This window comes from Tachypleus tridentatus, chromosome 13 (assembly GCF_004210375.1).
Source record: "Tachypleus tridentatus isolate NWPU-2018 chromosome 13, ASM421037v1, whole genome shotgun sequence".
Lineage (NCBI taxonomy): Eukaryota > Metazoa > Arthropoda > Merostomata > Xiphosura > Limulidae > Tachypleus > Tachypleus tridentatus.
Genome location: NC_134837.1, coordinates 75602165 through 75625776, shown reverse-complemented (window position 1 = coordinate 75625776; position 23612 = coordinate 75602165). Strand labels below are relative to the sequence as shown.

The window sequence follows — 23612 nt, the reverse complement described above, 5'->3', positions numbered from 1 at the left end:
TAAGATTTTACAGAATTAGTAATGTGTACTCTTTGATTCATTTCGTTGGGAAAATGTAAAAGGTTTATTTTTTTGTGTTAAAGAATAAAAAGTACGAAAATTTTTTGTTGCAGAAAATAAGGGTATTAATTCCGTGTCAACGTTATGGCTGATTTAAATAATTAAACCAATATCAAATTGAACATACGAACTTTTCCACTGAAATAACGTGAACCTTTTTAGATTGGTATAATTTTCTTAACGATTCATTATGGTAGGTTCTATCAAATATGGAGTACTTCTATATACATAGGAGAAAAATTAAAACAAAACACTCCAAATTACCGAAGCTGCGGGTTAAGAAATTAAAACATCTCGTGAGAATAATACATTTTTTTCAGTTTCAAAACTGAACTTAATATACACGTTTAATAAAATAAAAATTCCAAATTTAGTACATTGAGTATATAGTATTTTAACAAACCTCTATATGACAAACCATTTGCCAGAGAACTGGCAATAATACACCTTATTAAAATGTGACACTTATTAGGGTTTAAAAACAAATGAACTCCTAGATAACTTATTCCTGTAGCGAATAGACTTAAGTTCCTTTATAAAAGAGTATATAAAGTATTTCGTAATTACTCTTTATAATTTGCATGTATAATAATATGATTTACAGAAATTATCATGATTTAGCTTCAAACAACAGTAGTAAAAATATTAAGCCTAACGAAAAATAAGAAACGTTTTTTAGGCCTCACAGTCAAACTGTTTCGGCATTTGAGGCAAAAAATACGTTATTAATAATGAATGCCAAAATATATTTTTAATTAAAATTTTTAAAATTAAGTAAACATTTTCCAAAATTGAATTGTAAAAACCTACATGTAGTTTCTTAGACGATTTACCGCGTTATTGAACACGCAAGTACACCAATGGTACAAAAATGTTCTTTCAATTAACAATTCAAATACTCACGAACCTCCAAAAATGAGGAGCATATCCAGGACAACGGTCTTCACATTTGGTGCAGGAGTTATTCATTCTCTTAGATCTTTCAGAAATCTGAGATACAAACACAAAACACAAATCAGCTTCATGAACAATGAACGAGTTTAATTATTTACACGTCGCTGAAATAAGGAAGAAAGCTAAAGGGTTTTCTAAGTCGCTTACGTAATAAGATTTTGATGACATGTTAAATAACATACTGCAAGTTAACTGTATGTTTGTTTAAGGTGCGAACTTATAATATGATGGATCATTAAATATAACAGCAAGAGAAATACTATAGTAATCAGTTATAAGAAAGAAGTTTCATATTCATTTTGTAACAATTATCGAATTTCATCGCTTATTAAATCATACCATATACAGGACTAATGACAGGATATCTTTCTGCAAATAATAATCCATATCCAATTTATACATATATATAAATGCGATAATATATTTTTATAAACAAGAGAATGACATTTATCCTCAATTATTATTTTTTTCCGAGGGTCACTTGATTGTAATAAAAAACTAGAAGGCTGTGAGGGGAGGAATGAGAGGTACTGCTATAATTGGCTAAAAGCTTTATTTAATAACGAAGGAAAATGTCACTTGTCAAGAAGCTACAAATTTAACAGTAATTAGTTTATTGAATCACTGAATGAAAGTAGATTCTCTAAATTAAAATGTTTCCAAAACAACTTCTGACGCTAAACGAGATTTTGGGAATCAGTAATAATCAACTGGTTGTTGAATGAATGCCAGCGGTGGAATAAGTTATACATTTATCAAATACATTGAACGTTTCGGTGAAGTTGGTTCACTATCTAAACACCGTTTCTTTACTATCATGATTTCTTTAAACTACATATCGAAAAGTCATTCCCAGTGGCACGGTACTAAGTTTACGACGCTAAAATCCAGGGTTCAATTTCCAGCGATGGACACGAGATAACCCAATGTTGCTTTGCTGTAAAACAAACTAACAAACATACATATCGTTACACGCACTCAATGGCAACTTTTGCAGTGTGTAAAGATTAATTAATTCTTAAAAACAAAATTTCTCAAATGACTGAGCGAAACTTGTACGTTTCAAGTCTGTTGATTTATGACCTATTTTTAACTCTAAAATTATCTGAAAGAAATATGTTGTTATAACGATTGTACGTGTCCTTAACCAATAAGCAGACTGAGGTTTGATAAATAAATGTCAACGGGCAAAGCAGGTTCCAATGGCATTAAATGCGTGTTAAACTAAGTATTTATAATGTTATTTAACGAAGCTGTACCAAACTTTCAAGAAGAAATTCTACAAAAGAATTAATACACGAAGAAAATCTACTGGCAATACCAATGTACGGTTCTGCGGGTGTGTCCAGTTTGAAGTTTCCTTTGTCGTTTGTGAAACAGTATTCAAGCAGCATTTGTTGGTAAACATTAAATATTGTAAATTTTTATGCTAATTTTTCTTGCCGACTTGGTCGTATCTCTGACCTGGAACACACTGGACATACATCTCATCTCTAAGACTTTTAAATTGTCAGAAGACAACATATGACCAGCTTCTTTAGCTAGAAAGTAGATAATTCTTAAATGTAACTCATGAACACCCCAGTTTATGGAAGTTTCTTTTCTTTAAAGACTAAATTCTGTGAGAAAATTTTTTGTTTTTTTTTACGTTCAAAAGTTTTTGCTTGCGCATAACATTAGTTTAGATTCAGTTGCTTCAAACAATTATTAGGGAAAATAAATCGACAAATCATTGCTTCCTGCAATATTGCCATAATATAATTTACTCGCGAATATTCTAAGATATCCCCACATGAACAGGGATAACTTATTTTCTAGGTTTAACATACTTCACACGTAAAAGAAAAAAAATATGCATTTTCTCTAAAAGATAATAGTACTATAATACAAAATATTAACGCATCTCTGCTTTTGAAAGTCCTTTCTCACGAGAAGAAACACGTGCTATCACGTTCAAAAATTTCCTGCGGCTACCACCGTTTCGTGCTAGACACAACCTTGAACAGACCGCCAAGGTTATGCCAACGAGCCAAGCAGCGATTATTTCAAAGAAAATGTAGAAGAAACGAAGAAATTGAGAAGAGATGGCATTGATGCAATTATTTAATAAGCTTGTAAGCTTCGTAGATGTGGTAAGGTAAGAGTATCTCATTCGTCAGCATACAATAATCATTCCACTGGCTTATAACCAGTGGTCTTAAGTCCGTATACTCATGATTTGTTTTTAGGGGCGCGTGGGCCAGGTGCACGTTGGAAAATAAATACAATAACTGGCAAACTGCCTATAGAGGTGCACCTGCTCTTTTCTTAAGTCATCACATATTACATTAAGAAAAATAAGACCAGTCACAAATACAACTGAGTCAATCATGTGTACCAAATTCCTGCATTGCTTCATCACCCGATTTAGTTCTTGAAGCTAGAGTTTTAAAACAGGTTTTAAAATCTGAGTAAAACCTTGGCTTACTTATAAAAATTTATAAGATCGCACGAAATTCATTAGCTGTTCCTTTATTACCAGGCAAGCTTTTTTAACGAAGTTTGTCAGCTGATTTTATTTATTATTATGCTTGTAATTATTCAATGTTATATTCAAATAACTTTTCACAGTTAACATTTTATGTTTTAAAGGTGAAAAATGTGCATTTTAGGAGTGTTGGTAAAAGTTTCGTAACGAATAAAACTAACATAAATGTCGAAAAACATTCCTAAATAATATAATACTCTTCAACAATCACATCTTTCAAGACTAGACATTTGAGTTTTATTCCGCTGTTTTACATTCTAATTGTTAACAATTTGATTATTTCACCATTAATAAAAACTTTATGTTTACTGTTTTGATGTCTTAATGGTGTCTTAAGGGATACACCCCACAGTTTCAAATGAATTTGGTGCACACCAACAAATCGTTTTGAAATTAACACCATTAATGCAGTAGATTAAAATAATTATTAATAGAACATCACATGATAATTTATTTTGAATTACTTTATTTTAAAACAAGATGCTGTGAGTGAATTCAAATAACAAGAACACATCACGATTTATTTTAACCAATGACGTTGCTGTAAAATAAATATCGGAGCTGTATCGGTGATCAAGTAATAATTTTTTACTTTCGGAATAAATATATAATAGTTACGATCTCATATGGCTGAAGTACGCTATTTAATAAGTATCAATACAAGTTTTCCGTTATTACAAAATGGATTTAATAAAATGTTTTTACCTTTTTTATTGTTTTATTTCTACATTGCGGGGACACTTGAGAACAATTTTAAGTTTAATAGGTAGTGGACTGATGTTTCTGTCCATATTCTATAGCAATTCAAACACGTTGAAGCTCCACCATGTAGGCCTAATGTTGATTCACATTTTTATATTACATACATAGAATGTGTATACTATTGTATTAGGGACGCAAGGCGATAACAATTTGAGGTGCATTTCTAACAATTCTAAAGACCTATATTATTGTTACCCGTAATTAAAACCTTCTAATCTTTTGGAGAAAAAAAAGTCAAAATTTCCAAAATATTATCGTAGAAACAGAACGAAAAACGTTGAATAGCAAAAACAATAAAATAAACTTCAGTACACATGGTGGAAAGTTTTTGAGACATCGGTCTTCCCACCTTAAATACGTACATTTGAATTGTACACTAGTTGACGTTAATGTGCTTCCAGAATTAATTGTTATTATGACTACATAGTTTTTACACGTATTCAGACAAGGAATTATTTTAAATGCATATATAAAATAGTTCTAATTATTAGCAGCTGAGCACCATGGGAGACTGGAAAAGGTACCAAAGCGCTGTCCAAGCTAGTCCATTAGTTCTCTTACTGATAACAAAACACAAAACTAGAATGGCCTGATACGAGTTTATACGCGACAAAAACAGTTCTTAGTTCAGTGTTGTAAAAGGCGCAGTAGCTAATTGCTTATTTTGCGAGTTGGCGTGGCCTAACTGTTTCAATTGTGAATTCGAAAATTCGTGGTTTGCAGCCTCACGCGCTAAAACACTTCAAACGTAGAGGTCCTTCGTCAAATCCCACTATTACGTCAGACTATAACAGTCCAAGTGTAGACAAACATTTGTTGCTCTTGGCTAGTTTCTTTCACATTAATCTATACATTCGTAATTAGGGACAGCTATGGGCGTATATAGCAATTTCTTTAACTTGGCGCGAAAAGTAGAAAAAACAACAACAAAGCTTTAGTCTTGTTTCTAACAGTAAACTATAAAATGAGCTATTTACACTGTACCTATCACATGGATCGAAGCCCGGCATTTAGCGCTAAGCCCTCAAGCTCACTGCTGAGCCACAAAAAGCATGGGGGAACAATCAGAGATAAGAAATTTGATTTTCAGAAATACGTGTTGGCTGAATTTGAAAAAGTGTAAAATAAGCAACAATGACTACTTGTTTGTTAAATACCATAACTTAACGTTGTTACCCTTATACCTAGAACTGCTTTCGTTGCGAGAGAGATGATTTATTTTAATATTTTCAATCATGCATATACGGGTGTAATGAAATATTACTCATGTGTAAAATTGCATCACGTGGTACACCGTCTCTATACATCTTCAAAATATATTAGATGGGAATAGAAAATTACAATAATCAAAACTTGACATGCGAGTTAGAATAATACAAAAAAATCTTAATTAAAATGTTCTGTAAAGGTGCAGCTGGTGAAGACAGAGGTCGTTTTAATAAAGTAAATTTTCTGTCATCCTTTACAATACCAAATATGAAAACGATGTTTTTATTTAATATTTTAATTATATATCATTATAAATATTCATTGCGCGCAAAAAATCTAACAAACAAGGCTAGTGATAAACAAAAGGTAGATTTCACCTACCCCCATTTGAAACAACGTTTATATAAACAACATTGTCTGTATCAAAGAGCTGCATATTACAATAACGGGGTTTAATAAGCCTAACGTACTTGGTACAACCACACCATCTATTTAGTCCTAGCTCGCAATTCAGGCGCGGCTTATTTATTCTCCAAAATTGAAGAAACAAAAACAACTGAATGATTATTACAGTAGATAAATAAGCGACAGGCCATTTAATAGTGTAAAAATTGGTATTCTACCACTGAAATTCGTAGAGTTGGCAGGTGTGGTTATTTAAATACCCAGAATGTGATTTATAAACACATAGGCTTAAATGCTTGAAAATGGGTGAAATAGTCATTTGAGTCTCGACCAAATTACTATAATCAGCAATTTCATAAGCAATTCACTGCAGTTTTTCTACATACTAAAGTCTTGAAACTTTTACGTTTTATCTCTATAGGTTTCACATTATAGTTTCTCAGTAGTTATATTTCCTAGATAAGCCCTTCCCACTATAAAAACACAACTAACTTTTCATAGGAAACAAGTCTGTATCCACAGTTACGACAGTAACAAAGCAAAATGAAATATTTTCTTCTAAAACTTGTCTGGCATTAAATAACTTTAGAAAGATTGCAAGCAGAAAAAGAACAAGATTGTGGTTTTGTAAGTGGACAGGCAACATTCTGGTTAGTGGAGAACCAATGGAAAGCTGGAAGTATGCAACAACTGCAAAACTAGTGACGGATAATTTCCTGGTTTGCTAAAAAAATAGTAGTAGTAGTAGAACAAGGTAAAAGTAAAACGTTCCTTTATATTGTACCCAGAACAGCTGTAACCTTGTTGCTACATGTTGAGAATTTATGCTCTTGTAATAAACCGACAAAAAATAATACATATTAAGTTAATTAATTTGTAAACTACTTATATGAATATAATATATAATTACTTTGATTTACTTTCTATATCATCATGTGCACGGTTCATCAACTTGTAAAGTTAACGATATTGCTATTAGTTCGTGATATAAAAAGATAATTGAAATTATATTCTGGTTTCATAAATTTCATTTTGTTTGAGCGCAAAGCTACACATTGGGTTATCCGAGCTGTAATCCATTGAATTCGAGAGTTAATGCCTCAAACCTCCGGCCATCAAAGGATCTATAAACTGGGGAAAATTTGCACATTTTGTCTAACACGGACTTGCAAGCACACCATTTGGTGAATCCATTTTTTTTCTGCTTTTATGATGTGCGTAAACTTGTATTAACTGAGCAACTTTTACTGCCTGTATGTCCGTCAGCATGTAATATATTCTATTTAACAAGAAAGCTACGTCAAACGTTTTGATTTTGATTCTGCTTTCATTTAAAGCTGATAAAAAAAAAACCTTGTTGTTACCCATCTTGAAACATTATAGTATTCTAAAGCACCTTCCAAGCATAGCTCTTACAGTCCACATTACTGAGTTTCGTTATAGTAATAATACATGCAGAGATTAATATGTGGTTGAGAAAGGCTTTACAAGGAATGCAATATCAGAGTAATTGACTTATACTTTTTTTTTTAACATGGTTCATTTTTCCCCCACCAGAAAAATTAATAGCGAAAATAAAAAAAATACTTAATTACAACTTGTTAAAATTTCAGAAACGAAATCGTCCTCCTCCAAATGCATTGCCACGTTTAGTCTGTACTACAAGTTTAAAATAAAAACTTTTGAAAAGACTGCTGTCTTAATTTCCCCTATAGGAGTCCAAAAGACCGTCTGTAGGATTAACTGTTTTAACCACTCGTACCGTTATACAATACTTACTGTGTTGTTTGTCAGTCAGTCAGTCAGTGAGTAGAACAAAAATGACGTCACATAAGGGACTTTTAACGCAGCAATTCGTATTGTCGTGGCGTCCGTAAAACGTGTGCATACTACTAGTCACAAGAAGAATTATTACTCTGTAAGATTCAACACAGCACGACATAAGAACTTCAAGAACAAGAAATAAAAATATTTTTTACTCTTCCTTTTGGTTTCATTCAGTCTTGAAAAAGAAGAATTTCGGGGACCTTGCGGAAGTACATCTAGTTATAAGTATAGAATGTTCTTCTGAACCAAAAGTAACGATAGATGCTTGGTTCATTGAGCTTCTAGAGGTATACCTCTGAACCTATAAAGCTTGTTCTGTTTGTTTGTAATTTGGCAAAATGCTACATAATGAGCTATCTGTGCTCTGCTCAACACGCGTAGCGAAACCCTGTTTCTAACGTTGAAAGTTCGCAAACATACCGTTGTGCTATTCGAGACCTGAACCTAAAAACCCACTATCATTAATACAGAAAGAAAGGTTAGAATAAAATATCAGAGTTGTTCTGCTCTTTGAAGGTGAACGTTTTGGTGTCGACCTCCTCAAAACTCTGTGGGTCTATTTGACTGCTATTTAAATGGCAATACTTTTAACTAATGCACTAGCAGTTAATTGCGGTCGTTGTCGACTCGTGGCTTATACTAATAATACGCACGAGGAGCCTTTAAGTAGCTTGCACTCTGCAATGGTAATTGGAGTAGTTTACTAGTAACTGTGAAAGTATAACTCGAAGTAACAAATGAGCAGGGATTTTGATCGTCGGATAATTTCTTTTTCTAAATTAGGGTTCATATATTTTTTAATCGGGTATTTTTATATAATAATCAAAAAAAGAATAAATATTTTGATTGAAATCGGGTTTTATTCGAAGAAAAGTAAAATAAAAATGCTCAACACAAAGTAAACGAAAATTACAGTTTGGATGTCAAGAAGTATACTTGCAGGTCCGGTTTTTGCAATGGCATTAGTTAATAAACATTAACCGAGAGTTTTAAATGACTACTTTTCAGGTCTTAAAGTTATGAGTAGCTAACAAAAACTATACCGATCTCTCTTTCCACCAGTTTATATTGTCTTAAAAAAAAAGTATTATTCTTAAACACGAACAAATGGGTACACTCTCAGTTTAAAAGGAATTTAACTAACTAAAAACTTTCAGAAAAAAATTCTGGAATTCCTACCAGTTTACCTTTCAATTGTTTAATAACACAACAGACGTAAAATATCATCTAACTACACTAACTTAATGTTACAGATGACCTTGGCTTATATTGTGCTTATTTTTGGACATTTTACTTCGGTCTGGTCTTTAAATGTATCGTAATTTACCGAAGGAAGTCTGCTACACTACCAACCGGAATGAAAAGTAGAATTGATGTTGTAATTGGCTGCAACATCCTTCCAGAATCTTGCAAATTCCAGAAGGTAGGGGTTTACTATATATTGACTGAATTATCCAGTGCAGACCTTCAACTGTTACATCTTTCAAATATTATTGTAGCTGTAATTACTCTGAACTGATACCAGGAAAGGATCCAGCATTCTTACTTATACCCACAGTTTGTCGTTGTTTTGTTTTCATTCAGGGCTACAGAGAATTCCTGAAAGGATTGCCTCGCATAAACAGAATCTTTAAGTGATGTTATTCCTAAGATTACGCTTCACTTTTCTGTCGGTACAACCTATATTCTCTGTTAAAAACAAATGAAAAGCTTGACTTCCATAATGTGTTACATTTTGTGTAACATAACACAATCCCTCTAGATTTTTCTGCAAGAATAAAACTTTTTTATGTTCTTTTTCCAGAAGCACAAGCTTGGTATAAACTATTTGGTACTGTTGGTGAGAGGAAAAGATTTCTTTAAGGTCAGGGGTATTTTTTTGTTCGGGACATCTTTCCTCTCATCAGGCCAGTCCACATGTGCATAACAACAAGCAGACTCTCAAAGAAACTAAACCATCTAGTTGGAACAAAAACTCGGATTTTCATAATCTTTTCAATTCCAATTTTACTAAACACTTCACTGCACGGCTGCTACAGTTTGTAGGCATTAAAAAAAAAAGACTCTTTGAAACAATTATTACTGCAACTTCAGGATCCCCTTTTACAGTGTCGTAATATGATCCCATTTGCCAACTGTGGGTTTTCCAAGTACAAATGAGGACCCATCATCAATTATACGTACTTTCACTTCTATCTCAAGTTTCTGAAAGCCTTGAGGCAAGTACTTTTCTTGCGAAATAGCATACTTTGGCATTGTCTTAGTCGATAGACAGCATTTTTTCATAAACTATTCTAAAAGTCCATCAGTCACATGTAAACACAAACCAGCTTTGGAAAGTGCTTGAACAAATAAGTGAATTGCACTCTGACCTCTTACCTTTTTATCACTCTGTCTGACCTCTTATAATTGGTTGTACTGTTGTAGAGCTCTTAACTTTTCAGTCTGTTTTAGAGAAATATCACGTGCACTACGAAAATGTCCATTTATCTTGTCACGTAGTTTATTTCGTATGTTAATTGACATTTTAATACACAATATTTCCATAAAACAACTGCTTCTTTAGGCCCCCTACCGATGTCTTTATAAAAACCTTGAAATCTGGATATTTTTCAACATTTTAAAACAGGTACTTTGGATGCTCCGCCCATTGTTGAATAATTGCACTTACTATTAAATGAATGAAATATTAACTAACCCTTTACCAACCACACTACTACACTGAACCAATGCCTACATTTTCTTCTTTTTTATTAGTCTTATATGTATGTGTTTTCTCAGGTCTCCTGTAGTTGTTTCCTTTCTTTCATTCTCTCAGATTCCTTGTCTGTTAGGGTTTTCTCAATCTCCTACTGTTTTTCCCTTCCTTTCGGCATCTCTGATCTTCTCTACCAACTGTTATATTCTATTTTCTCTGTTTCAGTCCATTTTTTTTAAATATTTTGTAATGGTTTGTTTGTTTGTTTTGAATTTAGCGCAAAACTACACAATGGACTATCTGTGTTGTGCCAAACACGTGTATCGAAACCTGGTTTCTAGCGTTGTAAGTCCGCAAATATACCGTTGTGCCACTGGAAAGGGAATTTTGTAGAGGAGTTACAGATATTAACAGTATTACAAACATGCGGAAAACCGAAACTAAACCTTTTCACTCTATTCGGTTTAACAAAGAAGGAAGATTTACTGCGATATCCATATTGTGTACACAACTATATTACTAAAATAATTGTAAATCAAAACAAGAATCTACATTTTTCTAACAAACAATTAAACAAATTCACTATTGTTAGTTTCAGCTCTTTACTGTGGCGTTCGAATTACAGAAAATTGTACATACTTTTATCCTATTCAAAGTGTTTTGGGATTAAATTTGAAATTAGAATAAAGCATTCGTGGGCGGAGGGGTGCCTCATGAGTAAGTTGCACTACACAAGGGTAACTTCGAGTGCTACCATCAGTAACTTGCAACGAGCATAAGTAACTTACTGTTGCTAATTTTGTAATACTTTGTTTGATAATTTGGTATTTTAATAATAAAAGTTACCTTTCCATACTTAACATTGCCACTGTTGCTGTGGACTTAAAAATGTGAATTTTTAAAGACGCAAAGGAATTGTGCACATAATCTTAATCACTAATGAAGAAATATCCAAAGAGGGCAGTGAAAATGGAAAATCCAAAATTATTTTCCAAGCATAAAATAAAATAAAACAGTTTCATGAAACACGACATCACTGATGCTGATGAAGACGCTTTAAACCTGAACAGTAATAAGTTGATTGCTAGCTGTAACGAAGATGGTCACCTTTTTTTAAAAAAAAAACAAATTGTAACATCAGTGCAAAGCTAGCTACTAAGGATGAATTACCCTTTATGAAAGATGGTCCCATTTTCCGCATCTACTTACGAATTGTAGCTGACTCGAAGCAAACAATTGGAAGAAAATTTTACTTGTTTCAGAATTTCAGTGCAAACCTGCACAAAGGATTGGTTGCACAAAGCCATTTCCCATTCTAAACTGACAGAGTGGATAGAAGACAGCTAGTCAACATCACCCACTGACAACTCTCGAACCGCCCTTTTACGAATGAATAGTGGGTTTTGACTGTTACTCTTATGGCGCGCATATGGCTTCAAAATTCATAGTTTGTCTTCACGGCTAGAGCCTGTTAACCACGAATGCTCGAAGTCCGATCAGACTAAATCAGTAGGTTAGGCCTGACCTCTGGGGGAAAAGAACCTTAAAACATTGCCCCGATCGACAAACTGCACTGCTGCGAAAGAAAAATTATTAAAGACTATTTAATCAGTGTAATCTTCCACCAGTATGCTCCCGTTGACAATAAAAACTACATCAAAGATGATGGATGAAGATGAATAGGTTGAAGTAGAAGACTTAAAGTTATCTCTACAGCTTGTTCACTCGAACTGTGATTATGTATCCACTTCACATACAGTGAAATTAAATAAATAATATAATACTGATAAATAATTCATTAGAATAACTTAGTAGGCTTAGCTAACATAACGCAAGAACACATGGCGCTGTATTATAAAAATCCAACAAAATTAAAAGCCTAAAAATAAATAAACATAATACGAAGTTAATCTTCAAATTACGATTTTGTTTTTATACTTGTTATTACATGTTTACATATTATATTATACTGAATAACTGTATGATTTTCCTGCTACAAAACTGTCTTTATAAAGAATTGACTTAGTAAAATAAGTGGTTAAATCGCTTATTTTCTATGTAAAATACATGGAACATGGATGATTTCACATATACATAGAGTTGAATACGTTAAATTAAAACTGCTTTTAATGTACAAATGAACAAGTCACGTGATAACCCTAGCCGATTGTTTGTTGTTTTTTTAATTTCGCCCAAAGCTACTCGAGGGCTATCTGCGCTAGCCGTCCCTAATTTAGCAGTGCAATACTAGAGGGAAGGCAGCTAGTCATCACCATCCACCGCCAACTCTTGAGCTACTCTTTTACCAACGAATAGTGGGATTGACCGTCACATTATAACGCCCCCCACGGCTGAAAGAGCGAGCATGTTTGGTGCGACGAGGATGTGAACCCGCAACCCTCGGATTACGAGTCGTACATCTTAACCCACCTGGCCATGACGGACCTGAACCCTAGCTGACATACGTCGTGATGAAACGTGATGTGTCAGAATTGCATTTTGACATTGTTTGGTGTTCTGCTGGAAAACTGATTGCTTTGGGGAAGGGTATGGAACAGAACTTCCTGAAGGTGTTCATACATTAGTATGATAAAAAAGTGTTGTCATTTTACTTAATGGCATTGGGAAAGTATCCGTGCCAGACGCAGCACCTACGACTTTTCGTGCAATCGCATCACTGAATAAGTGCTGGAAAAACGTTGTCCTCGTACATTAATAAGAACGATGCAGGGAGGAGTTATGTGCTTTGGTGATGACATCCTTACCATGGAGCCTACTTCAGTAGAAACTATGCTACAGGGCTATTGTGAAGCTGTAAGGTTGTTAGATAGAGCGTGACCGGACATGACAAAATGGACTGTAATTACTTCTGATGGTCCAAACACCGAATAAACGTTGCTCCACCTGTACGGTATAATTAAATGCAATATTGGTGGAATGTTTATTTAAAGCGTTTTATGCAATTCTTTCTGTTACTAAGAATCTTGTAACCAACGGATATTTGGGCCCACAATGCATTTCGATCATACACAGTTTAGAAAGAAAATGTATTTAAAAAATTAAGAATAATTCTAAGGCTCATGAGATTGCCACCAGAAGAAGCGGCCATCTTGAGATAAAGAGCCATTCTTCCATCTAAGTTCAGACAACAAGGATCAAACTGAACTACACGAACTATAATAACCGTCCACTTAAAAAATACAATAGAACTACGCCTAAAAATGACCAAGAATGACTATTCTACGGAAACGGGACGCAAACCATAGAACCACGGGCTCCAACACAGTAGCCACTAGTCCCAGCATAGCTCATTGTGAAAGAGATTTCATGAGAATCAACCTTAAAATAATCCAAAGACTAACATAACACGTATACAAGCTAACAGTCAGTACCATTGGAGTAAAAGTATAAGGTGAATGAACTAATTTCTTATTGTATCTCAGAACGGCTGGTATGGTTATTAACACTTATTGATAAGCAGAGAATGACGTTTCGACCTTCCTAGGTCATCTTCAAGTTAACAAAGAGAGTTTGCAAGTAACCGTTGCCTGACATGTGTTAGGGACGAGAGTATAAAAGGGTACGGGATTATAGGGGGCGTTGCAGTTTGATGTTAGGCTATTAATTAGTATAGGTATAAAGGTGGTCCTTTATATTGGTTTAATTGTGGTTTCAGTTGTATTTCAAGTGGGTTTCTAGTCATCAAGAGGTAATTGCTATTGTTTGTCTTAATATCAGAAACCCATACATTATATATTTATGTTTGTAATTAAAAGTTAAACCTAAGTTTCTTTTACCGACTTTTTTCTCAAAATGTTTTGTTCCTCGGAGTCTTTAAAATCTTACTTTTCCATTACAATCCCCATATACAATTAGGTCAACGTATCCTGCTCCTATTTACTGTTAAGCTGAACATCCTAGTCCAGCATCGAAAAGTCTGTTTTTAAATTGTGTATCAAAACACACACTTTCCCAATTCGCTGTGCACGAACATTTGATCTTCATAGACTGACGTAACATGTTAGATAATAAATATTCAGTAAAACAAGAGGCCAGTTGCTATACTTACGTTTATTTTAGCCGCAACGTTAGCGAATTTTTAGAATGGCTCAACGTGGCTCTTAACCGATCTAATTACTGCTACAGCTATTGAATATTCCATTTCCTCTTGCTTACTAAACATCACTGTCGTAAGTTACATATAGCATTTCTACCCTCCCCCCCGTCAAAGACCTTGTACACCGAAGATGTAATCGAAATATCTCGCAACTGATATTGTATTTATCAAATAAAGTACCTAATCCTGCGTGTACCAAATATGTAGTACCTAATATTGTATTTATCTGTCTTAACGTTCTGATAAAGAAACCTCCAACATTATACCGATGTAAACATCACACTTGTTTGCAAACTGAACAGCGACGGTGATCATAGTATTACGTATTTTATATCGGTTAAATAACATTACAGATACATTTTTATCTGTAATCTATCTATAATCAAGGATACAAAACTTCTAGGTCTTAAACTCCGCAGAATGGCCAAATATGTTATTTTTCACTTTTGTTTTCTACAAGTTTAAGCAGATATGTAGATATACGATGTATATATTAACGTATAAATATTAGCGACGTACCTTGGTTCCGTTTTACGAATTTTTGAAGTTTTTAATTAGTGCACAATAAACAACAGCACAGTGTTGAAGAAATTTTAGCACAAAAATTTAAAGTTTGACACGAAATCAATCACTGCAAAAACACAATAATTCGCGATTCGTATCTCGTGTAATCTCTCTTGGTTAGCACTTCATTAAAGTGCTTTAGTTAAATACAGAAAAAAAGAAAAAAAAACTGAAACCGAACCTTCATGTGCGTGATTCTTCCCAACTTGCATGTTTATCTGCGGTAATTTTTCATTTTGGTCGTTAAGCACATGAAGATAATATTAAAAAAACTGTACGAAGAACGTGCTATGAAGCTCTATTATGTGGCCTGTCCAACCTGTTTACTGGAAACAGGTAATATAAGTCACATGAAAGTAACCGAAAAAGAAACAAATATTTCATTAAAAACTGCACAATTTAGTTTTTGTTTATTTTACGCGATCACTTTTGTGTAACTGTACACATTAAGAGAAACTGTATAGTTTGTTGTGCACGTGATAGTTTATATTCAGATTAACATGTTGTTAGGTTACTTTACTAATCTATTGCAAAATGCCTACTTCAGACCTTTATTGTGGCTTTTGAAGAAAAAGGAAAGAAACACGTGATAATATTTTTGTATTTTTTGGCACACTCGTGATTGTAAAATTGCATCAACCTACCCCTCTTTTTTTAAATGCAATCGATGTTAGAATCATTTTCAGCAACAACCTTGAACTGAGCGCAAGACGAGCACTCGTAAAAGACCATGCTCACGTCGAGAGTGAGAAATAACGTGACCTATAAATAATAGCTGTATTCTTTTTTTTAAGAGATTTTTCAAAAGATTTTTCTAACGAGTGCATTGAACGTGCTTAATCACAGAACCTACTTTTAAGGTAAATTAAATTACAAAATATACTGTGTATTCTATATTTACAGTTTTTTGTTTCATGATAATTTGGAAAGGATGTCTGTAACAGGTTACTTTTTGTCGAAGGTTTACGATGGACGTGCAGTCACTTACAATACAAATTTAGTTGGCCAGCAAATAGGTTGTTTGTTTTGGAATTTCGCGCAAACCTACTCGAGGGCTATCTGCGCTAGCAGTCCTTAATTTAGCAGTGTAAGCCTAGAGGGAAGGCAGCTAGTCACCACCACCTACCGCCATTGTTGGGCTACTGTTTTACCAACGAATAGTGGGGTTGACCGTCACTTTATAACGCTCCCACGGCTGAAAGGGCAAGCATGTTTGGTGCGACGGGGATTCGAAGCTGCGACCCTCAGATTACGAGTCCAGTGCCTTAATCACCTGGCCATGCCAACAGGACAAGGTTTCTAATAAACCACATTTTTTGCTATAAACGTACTTTCAAATGTTTAGTTATTATCTTCGCTCTGACCATTGGGTAAGTATAATTTCGTGGCATCAAATAGGATTAAGGCTAGAGCTACATTTGTAATTGATCCAATTAAAATTCGATGTCACCACCCATCGTCTCATACACACAAACAATATGTTATATATTACGCATTTGCTTGGGAGCTCATGCGAGTTGGTTTGTCTTTTCACTTTGCTTGATTTTTTCTTTCATGATGAGATTAGAGCTAATTGAACAGGCGATATGCAACTGTAGTGTTCTAACGAAGAAAGCAGGTGCGAGAAATAATTTGGAAATAATGAAGCTCCTGGTTCACCCTGGAAAACCAGAATATTTTTGTCATTACTATGCTCCAAGTTCATTAACAATATTTTAGTTCTCAGCAGTACATTTGCAAGTATATCAAAATATGTTCCTAAAGATAAGTGTTGGAATTTTGTCATTTTTAGCGTTTAAATAATTAAGAAGTCGTATATTATTAAAACCATCGCGTTGTGCTTGGTTTCGTTCTTGTACGCTTTCGTCTCAATGAAGTTAAATTAAACAAAACAGTATGGAAAAAAATATGAGGGAAAGAAAAAAATAAGAGAAAAGTGGTATTTTTTCTGGATTATTTGTGAGGAAGAATCGCGCAAAAAGAAAAAAAAAATATTTATAAAAATTAACGAATACAGAACAACGCACACTCAAGTTCATAACCCATATCTCTGTAGCAGCTAGAAATCAAATTATTCTGCTATTTTATATTCCCTTGCCGCTAGCATACTAACTATACACAAAGAACTGACTTACACTTATGAACCCCAAGATCCACATCTCAGATAGATGCAAGAGGCCAATCAGGAACTTAAATCTATATATCCGCGTTTTTGTTTTCGTCTTTTTCAAGTACACAATTTTACCAAATAGTTCCGTCATCTCTTGACCGATTTGAGATCTAATTACAGTTTTGAACTTAGAAGGTCAAACCCTTTCGATTGATATGCTTAACCACGCCCAAGATTTCATAGATTAATTTACTCTAATCCCGCTTAATAAAATTTGAACTTGATGGTAGGTAGGTAAACTGGAAGAGGTCCGGATGAGTAATAAAAGTGAATCGGGTACACGCGTGTCCCATTCTCGATGTTCCTGGTGCATAAAAGTATGGACAATAAATATAAAAAAGGGGGTATCTCATAGATTAATTTACTCTGATTCTGCCTAAATGAAGTTCAAGTACCGCCCCTATTGTTGTTGTTGTTGTTGTTTTTTTTTTAACTCAAACGACCTTTGGAAATGTTTTATAACACACTATCAATCACATATTTATGGACAATCTTTAGAGGATACGGTTTAACCTGTAATTCTATTTAATAGTTTCAATATGATAAAATAACCGTAGGTATAAAATGGAAAACTGAAATTCTTTGCGAGACTGGTTATTCGTCAAATCACTTATTATAAAACCAAGTATTAGTAATAAGCTATTCTTACGACCTATTCTATAGTGTTATTTATGGCATACGGCAGATGTACTTAAGTTATCAAGCTAATTACAAAAGCTACAGGACTCCAGACCACCTTCTGAGAAAAGCTATCACCAAGTGGTAAGACGTATAGAACCCCGGGGACATCAATAGCTCTGATAAGGGACCGGCAGGTAATGTGACGTGATAGGGGCCAAGGATTAGAACTATCGAAACTTTCTTTAAGGTTCAACTGGACAGTAGTTAGTTTTTAAACAAGTTTTAGATTTGGAGGGTGACGTACCCTATCAATATTTACACCATTTCAATGCGGACGAAGAACTGTTGAAGACAAAATACGTAAAGATTAATATTTTAGTATCCAGTCCAACACTGGTCTATTACGTTGTTTTTATTTGCTTCACATATATTTAAGAGTGATTAGACGTTACTAAATCATACAAATTCCTAGCTTTTCGTTTTTACAGAAATTGTAAGTATGGAGTCAAGAAGATCCTTGTTCTCCGATTTCTCCACAAGTACGCAAATCCTAAGTCAGAGAAGATCCTAGTTATCTCACTTCTCTGCGACAATATATCAGCGAATTGGACAATTTCTACCATCAGTTTTATCCATGAGAAAAGTGAATAAAAGACAAAACACTTTCTGGTTGTCCGTTTTCTCCGTGAGTAGAAATAACTAAACGAGAAAAGTTCTATCTTCTTTTTTTCCTCCCTAGGAGAGGGTCAGCGGCGCGTTAAAAGAACTTACAATGCCAACATCCGCGGTGGCCAGAGTGCAGATAGCCCACTAGGACAACAATAACATCAGTATTTATTAGAAATGCAAAGTTGTATATTTCCAGTATTTCTGTAACTAGAAATCAGTGTATCAGACTAACAATCTTCTCAAAGTAAAGAGAGAACATTCCAAAGGTATCATTCAGTGTTGTTCACAGTTTCTTACAAACATATTTCCTATGTTCGTTATTTTTCTACAATAATTCAAATGTCGTAATCTACGTTTGATTATGCCGCACAGACAATAGTAATTTTGTACGCTCATAACGTTCAAAAATCGGGTTTCGATACCCGTGGTGGGCTGACCAGAGCACATCGTATAGCTTTGTGTCTAACAACAAAAAGTTATGCTAAACTTGAACGTTTTTAAGAGTAACCTCAGACAGCTTGCATGTTTCATTATACCATAGTTTAATAATACTAAAACACTTCTCTTATTTCCTCGAAAGAGGTCCTAAGGCCACCTGGAAGGGTCATTTGTTTTAACCACTCACGTCATTGTATAGTAGTGTGTTATCTGTATCAGTCAGTAGGCACTAAAATGAAGGCACGCAAGGGACGCTTCGCGTCGCAATTTGTACTGTCGTTACGTCAGTAAAATGTGCGCATGCCATGAGCCACGAGAGGAATTGTGCAGTCTGTAGACATTTGAACTTCAAAAGCAATAAATGAAAATATTTTATTTTCTCTTCAAACAGGACACTGCCGGTGACCCTGCGCAAGTACATCTAATATTATGGATGCTTAATGATATTGAAACTTTTTTGTCCACTTTGAATTATCCGCAACCAAACTAATATACTCTCAAACCAGCAGCAATTCGTTCGTGAGTGTATATTTGAAACGACAATTCGTTTCACAGATTCGAAGCTACGTTTTCGAAAAGCGTGCGACCAAAACTTATGGAATGTCCAACTCATCCATTCAGTGTTGTCACTAATATTATATCTACAGCCAAGAAGGATTCATGTTTTACTTGGAGTTGAGCTGTTGGTTAGTTACTTATTGTAGAGTTTTCCGCCTCTTCCTTCGTAATTCGACGAAATATCCAATTAAGTTTTACCTAACACCAGTTACTGTAATCTTCGTTTTTTTTCCTTTCCTATTCCGGTAACTAACATTTCGACTTCAATGCTTTGGTCGAGCGTAAATGTAATGGTAAGCGTGCTGGGCTGTTGATTCGAAGGTCCAATTCACAACACCGTTGAACATGCTTCGCACTTTAAGCTATAAGAGTATTGTAAGAGTCGGTCTCTTTATTCGATTTAAAGAAGTAAGCAATCTCTTTGTGAAAGTAGGTGTTTCTATCTGACTTCTCTCTTAGTGGTTAGTAGTTAAAAACTAGGGATGACTATGCTTGAGCCATTAGGATATCTCAGCTGGCAGTTTAGCTCATGTGTCCATAAGACATGTTTTTGGTTAAAACACAATACCATTTACTTTCATGCCTAACCACATCCATACTGATGCTGTATGCTAATAACAACACAGACTAAACTGAATCAGTGTTTTCATCAAATGACAAAAATTATTTTCAATTTCTACTTTGTCCAAATACACTCCAAAAAACAAAACAAAAAACAATTCCTCCTCATATCGCTCTTATAATATTGTAGAAAGTTTCCAAAAGATAAATAATATTTCAAACAGTTTTTTAGGCTTAACCAAAATATCTGTTCTGCATCTTCTGAGTGCGCACGCATGCGCACACACACACATTCTGAAAACATTTTCTGGGTAGAGCCATGAGAAAGTGAAGAATAATCTCAGCCCGTAAATACAGGAATATAATCTCGTTCTCAGATATGGCAGGATTAATCTCGGGCCAAGCATCTTTTGAAAATTTCTACAGGCCTTCCTTCCACTGCACGTAGACGTTGATTTTCAAGACCATGTACAAAGAGATCAAAATACAAATCTGTTGTACCTGCATCGGAAGATTTGACACGTGTTATGAAATGGGATTGTTGTAATTCCAGTTTCGTCTGCCATCTCTCTCTCTCGTGTAGACAACCATTTATTTTGAGGTGTGTCTGAAACTTGTGAACCTTTGACATGAGAACCTTCGTCAATATCAATATCTTGTTTATCATTATCTTGTTAACGTTACCAAGAAACACGTTAAGTTTTAGAACTATATCTTGTGTTTTTTTGGTTTTTTATGGGGGGGGGGGTAAGAGGATGGAGTTTTTCTTTCATAATCACAGCCTTTACTTTGCTGATGAGGGCGTTGCTCCCATTAACTTGGGGGTATGGCTTAGAAGCCTGTTACAGTCTGTTCCCATGAAGAACATGGGTCTAAATAGGTAGCGTACACTGATAAAAAAGTTATATTATTTGAAGGCTCCCCTTTCTTAAAACAGCGTATCCCTTAGTTCAATTCCTTAAAAAACAAAAAACAACTCATTTTATGAGTATATCCTTGCTTTGAAAGGACTGCGACGTCTTCCAGCAATAAGTTTATCCTGGTAGCATTACATTGTCGATTGGCCGTGTATCAAATACATTGATACAAATACATCTATGGTGAAATATCATTGTATCAGCATACTAAAATTGCTATTATAGAATGCAATCACTCCATTAAGCATTAAGCTAAAATTCTAAATTCAGTTAGTTAAAACAGGACGTACCGAAGGAGACCATAAGATCGGAAATTCTGCTACACAGGATTAAAACAATACTTAACGTCATCTTCACATTGGAGTTAAGTGTGATTTTTTGCTGCCAAGAAAGAACGATTTTTCCACGTGATACTGAAACACGTAAATCAAACATAGTCTCGTTACGAGATTAATTGTTGTTGGTTTTGTTCTGCTTTTTGAAATTTCACGCAAAGCTATTCGAGAGCTACCTACGCTCACTTTAAAGCGATAAACTAGAGGGAAAGTTGCTAGTTTTGTTTGTTTGTTTGTTTTGAATTTCGCACAAAGCTACTCGAGGGCTATCTGTGCTAGCCGTCCCTAATTTAGCAGTGTAAGACTAGTGGGAAGGCAGCTAGTCATCACCACCCACCGCCAACTCTTGGGTTACTCTTTTACCAACGAATAGTAAAGTTACTAGTTAACACCACCCACCGCCACTCTTTATCAACGACCAGAAGGATTGGTCGTCAAATAATAACACCCTCACGGCTGAAAGGGGTGCATGTTAAGTGAAAGGATTCAAACCCGCGATCAACAGATTGTGAGTTGAGTGAACTAACCACTAGACGATGCAATTAATCACTTCGAATACGAATTTATCAAATACGTATATAAATTATTTTTAAAAGGAATTTTTAAAAACTGAAAGAATTATGGATGGTTTTACATATTTCTTTGTCCCCCGCTGGTACAGCGGTAAGTCTACGGATTTACAACGCTAAAATCAGGGATTCGATTCCCCTCAGCAGATAGCCCGATGTGGCTTTGCTATAAAAAACATTTCTTTACCTACGTTGACATTAGTATCAAACATAAAACTAGTTCAGCATTAATCCTTTGTACCTTCTAGGGAAGTGAATGAAAACATCACAAGATTCCCATAAAGCAGGCTTAAGAACAGAAATATATTCTTACTTGTATTATATACCACTTAGAAAATCGCTGTATTATACATGTCAAGGGAGGAGGCGTTGCTGTTACTCCACTCAACCAGGACGACATCAAACATACCTATATAACAAATACAAAGACGTGTCCGTGAAAGAAAAGCATGCGTACAACGTTTCAGTCGTAATTATAAAAGGTCGAATGTTGACCACGTGCTCCTCTCTCTCTCTCTCTCTCTCTTGTTCCTCACAACAATTTCGAGTAATTTGTATTTATTTTTAATTCTTATTACTGTGAAGTTTAACAGGAAACCAGTACAGTAAATTATCTATGCTACGTAGGCTGTAGGGATCAAAACCAAACATTTGTTCTTGTAAGACTTCGAGCTTATCACTAAGGCTATCACAAGAAGGCGGAGGTTTACTGAAAAGGTGGAGTCACAGTAGTTACATATTTTCCGAAAATTTGATTATTTGTCATTATCCGCATAGACACGTGAAGGACTGCTGTAACCCTGCTTTCCACGAGTATCGAAGCCCAGTTTTGAACATAAGTCATCAGACATAACGTTAAGCCGCTGGAGGGCAGTTTCAGAAATAAAGCAAAATACGAAATAAAAATAAGTTATGGATCGCTACTCCCTTCTCTGATTCGTAAGTTACATTCGTTTATATTTTTATTTACTAAATCACATATAAACTGTGTTAATTTAACCATTTCTTAAGTCTTTAAATTACACTGATGATAAACTATCACGCGGAACTCTGAAAACTTATGATTATGCGCTCCTGGATACTCGTTTCCATATAAGAAATATATAAAACTTTTCTACTCAAAGTAACACGAGTTATAACGGTGCGTGTTGCGTACTTGGATACTCGTGTCTGAAAAAGAAATATGTAATACTTTCTAAACAAAACAGCACAAGTTAGACCGGTGTGTATTGCGCCCATAGATACTCGTGTCTGAAAAAGAAATATGTAATACTTTCTAAATAAAACAGCACGAGTTAGACCGGTGCGTATTGCGCTGGATACTCGTGTCTGGATACTCGTGTCTGAAAAAAGAAATATGTAATACTTTCTAAACAAAACAGCACAAGTTAGACCGGTGCGTATTGCGCTCCTGGATACTCGTGTCTGAAAAAGAAATATGTAATACTTTCTAAACAAAACAGCACAAGTTAGACCGGTGCGTATTGCGCCCATAGATACTCGTGTCTGAAAAAGAAATATGTAATACTTTCTAAACAAAACAGCACAAGTTAGACCGGTGCGTATTGCGCCCATAGATAGTCGTGTCTGAAAAAGAAATATGTAATACTTTCTAAACAAAGCAATATGGTAAACCGTAAACGAAGTAACA

The 23612-nt window shown here is 34.7% G+C and overlaps 1 protein-coding gene across 2 annotated transcripts in view; it reads right to left on the bottom strand.

Moving 5' to 3' along the window:
- LOC143237197 (uncharacterized) overlaps positions 1-23612 on the bottom strand; it is a 234949-nt gene that overhangs the window by 178823 nt on the left and 32514 nt on the right. For both annotated transcript variants that reach the window (XM_076476179.1, XM_076476181.1), the window contains exon 2: positions 968-1050. In XM_076476179.1, the coding sequence (XP_076332294.1) occupies positions 968-1050 (83 nt within the window). The remainder of the gene's footprint in view (positions 1-967; positions 1051-23612) is intronic.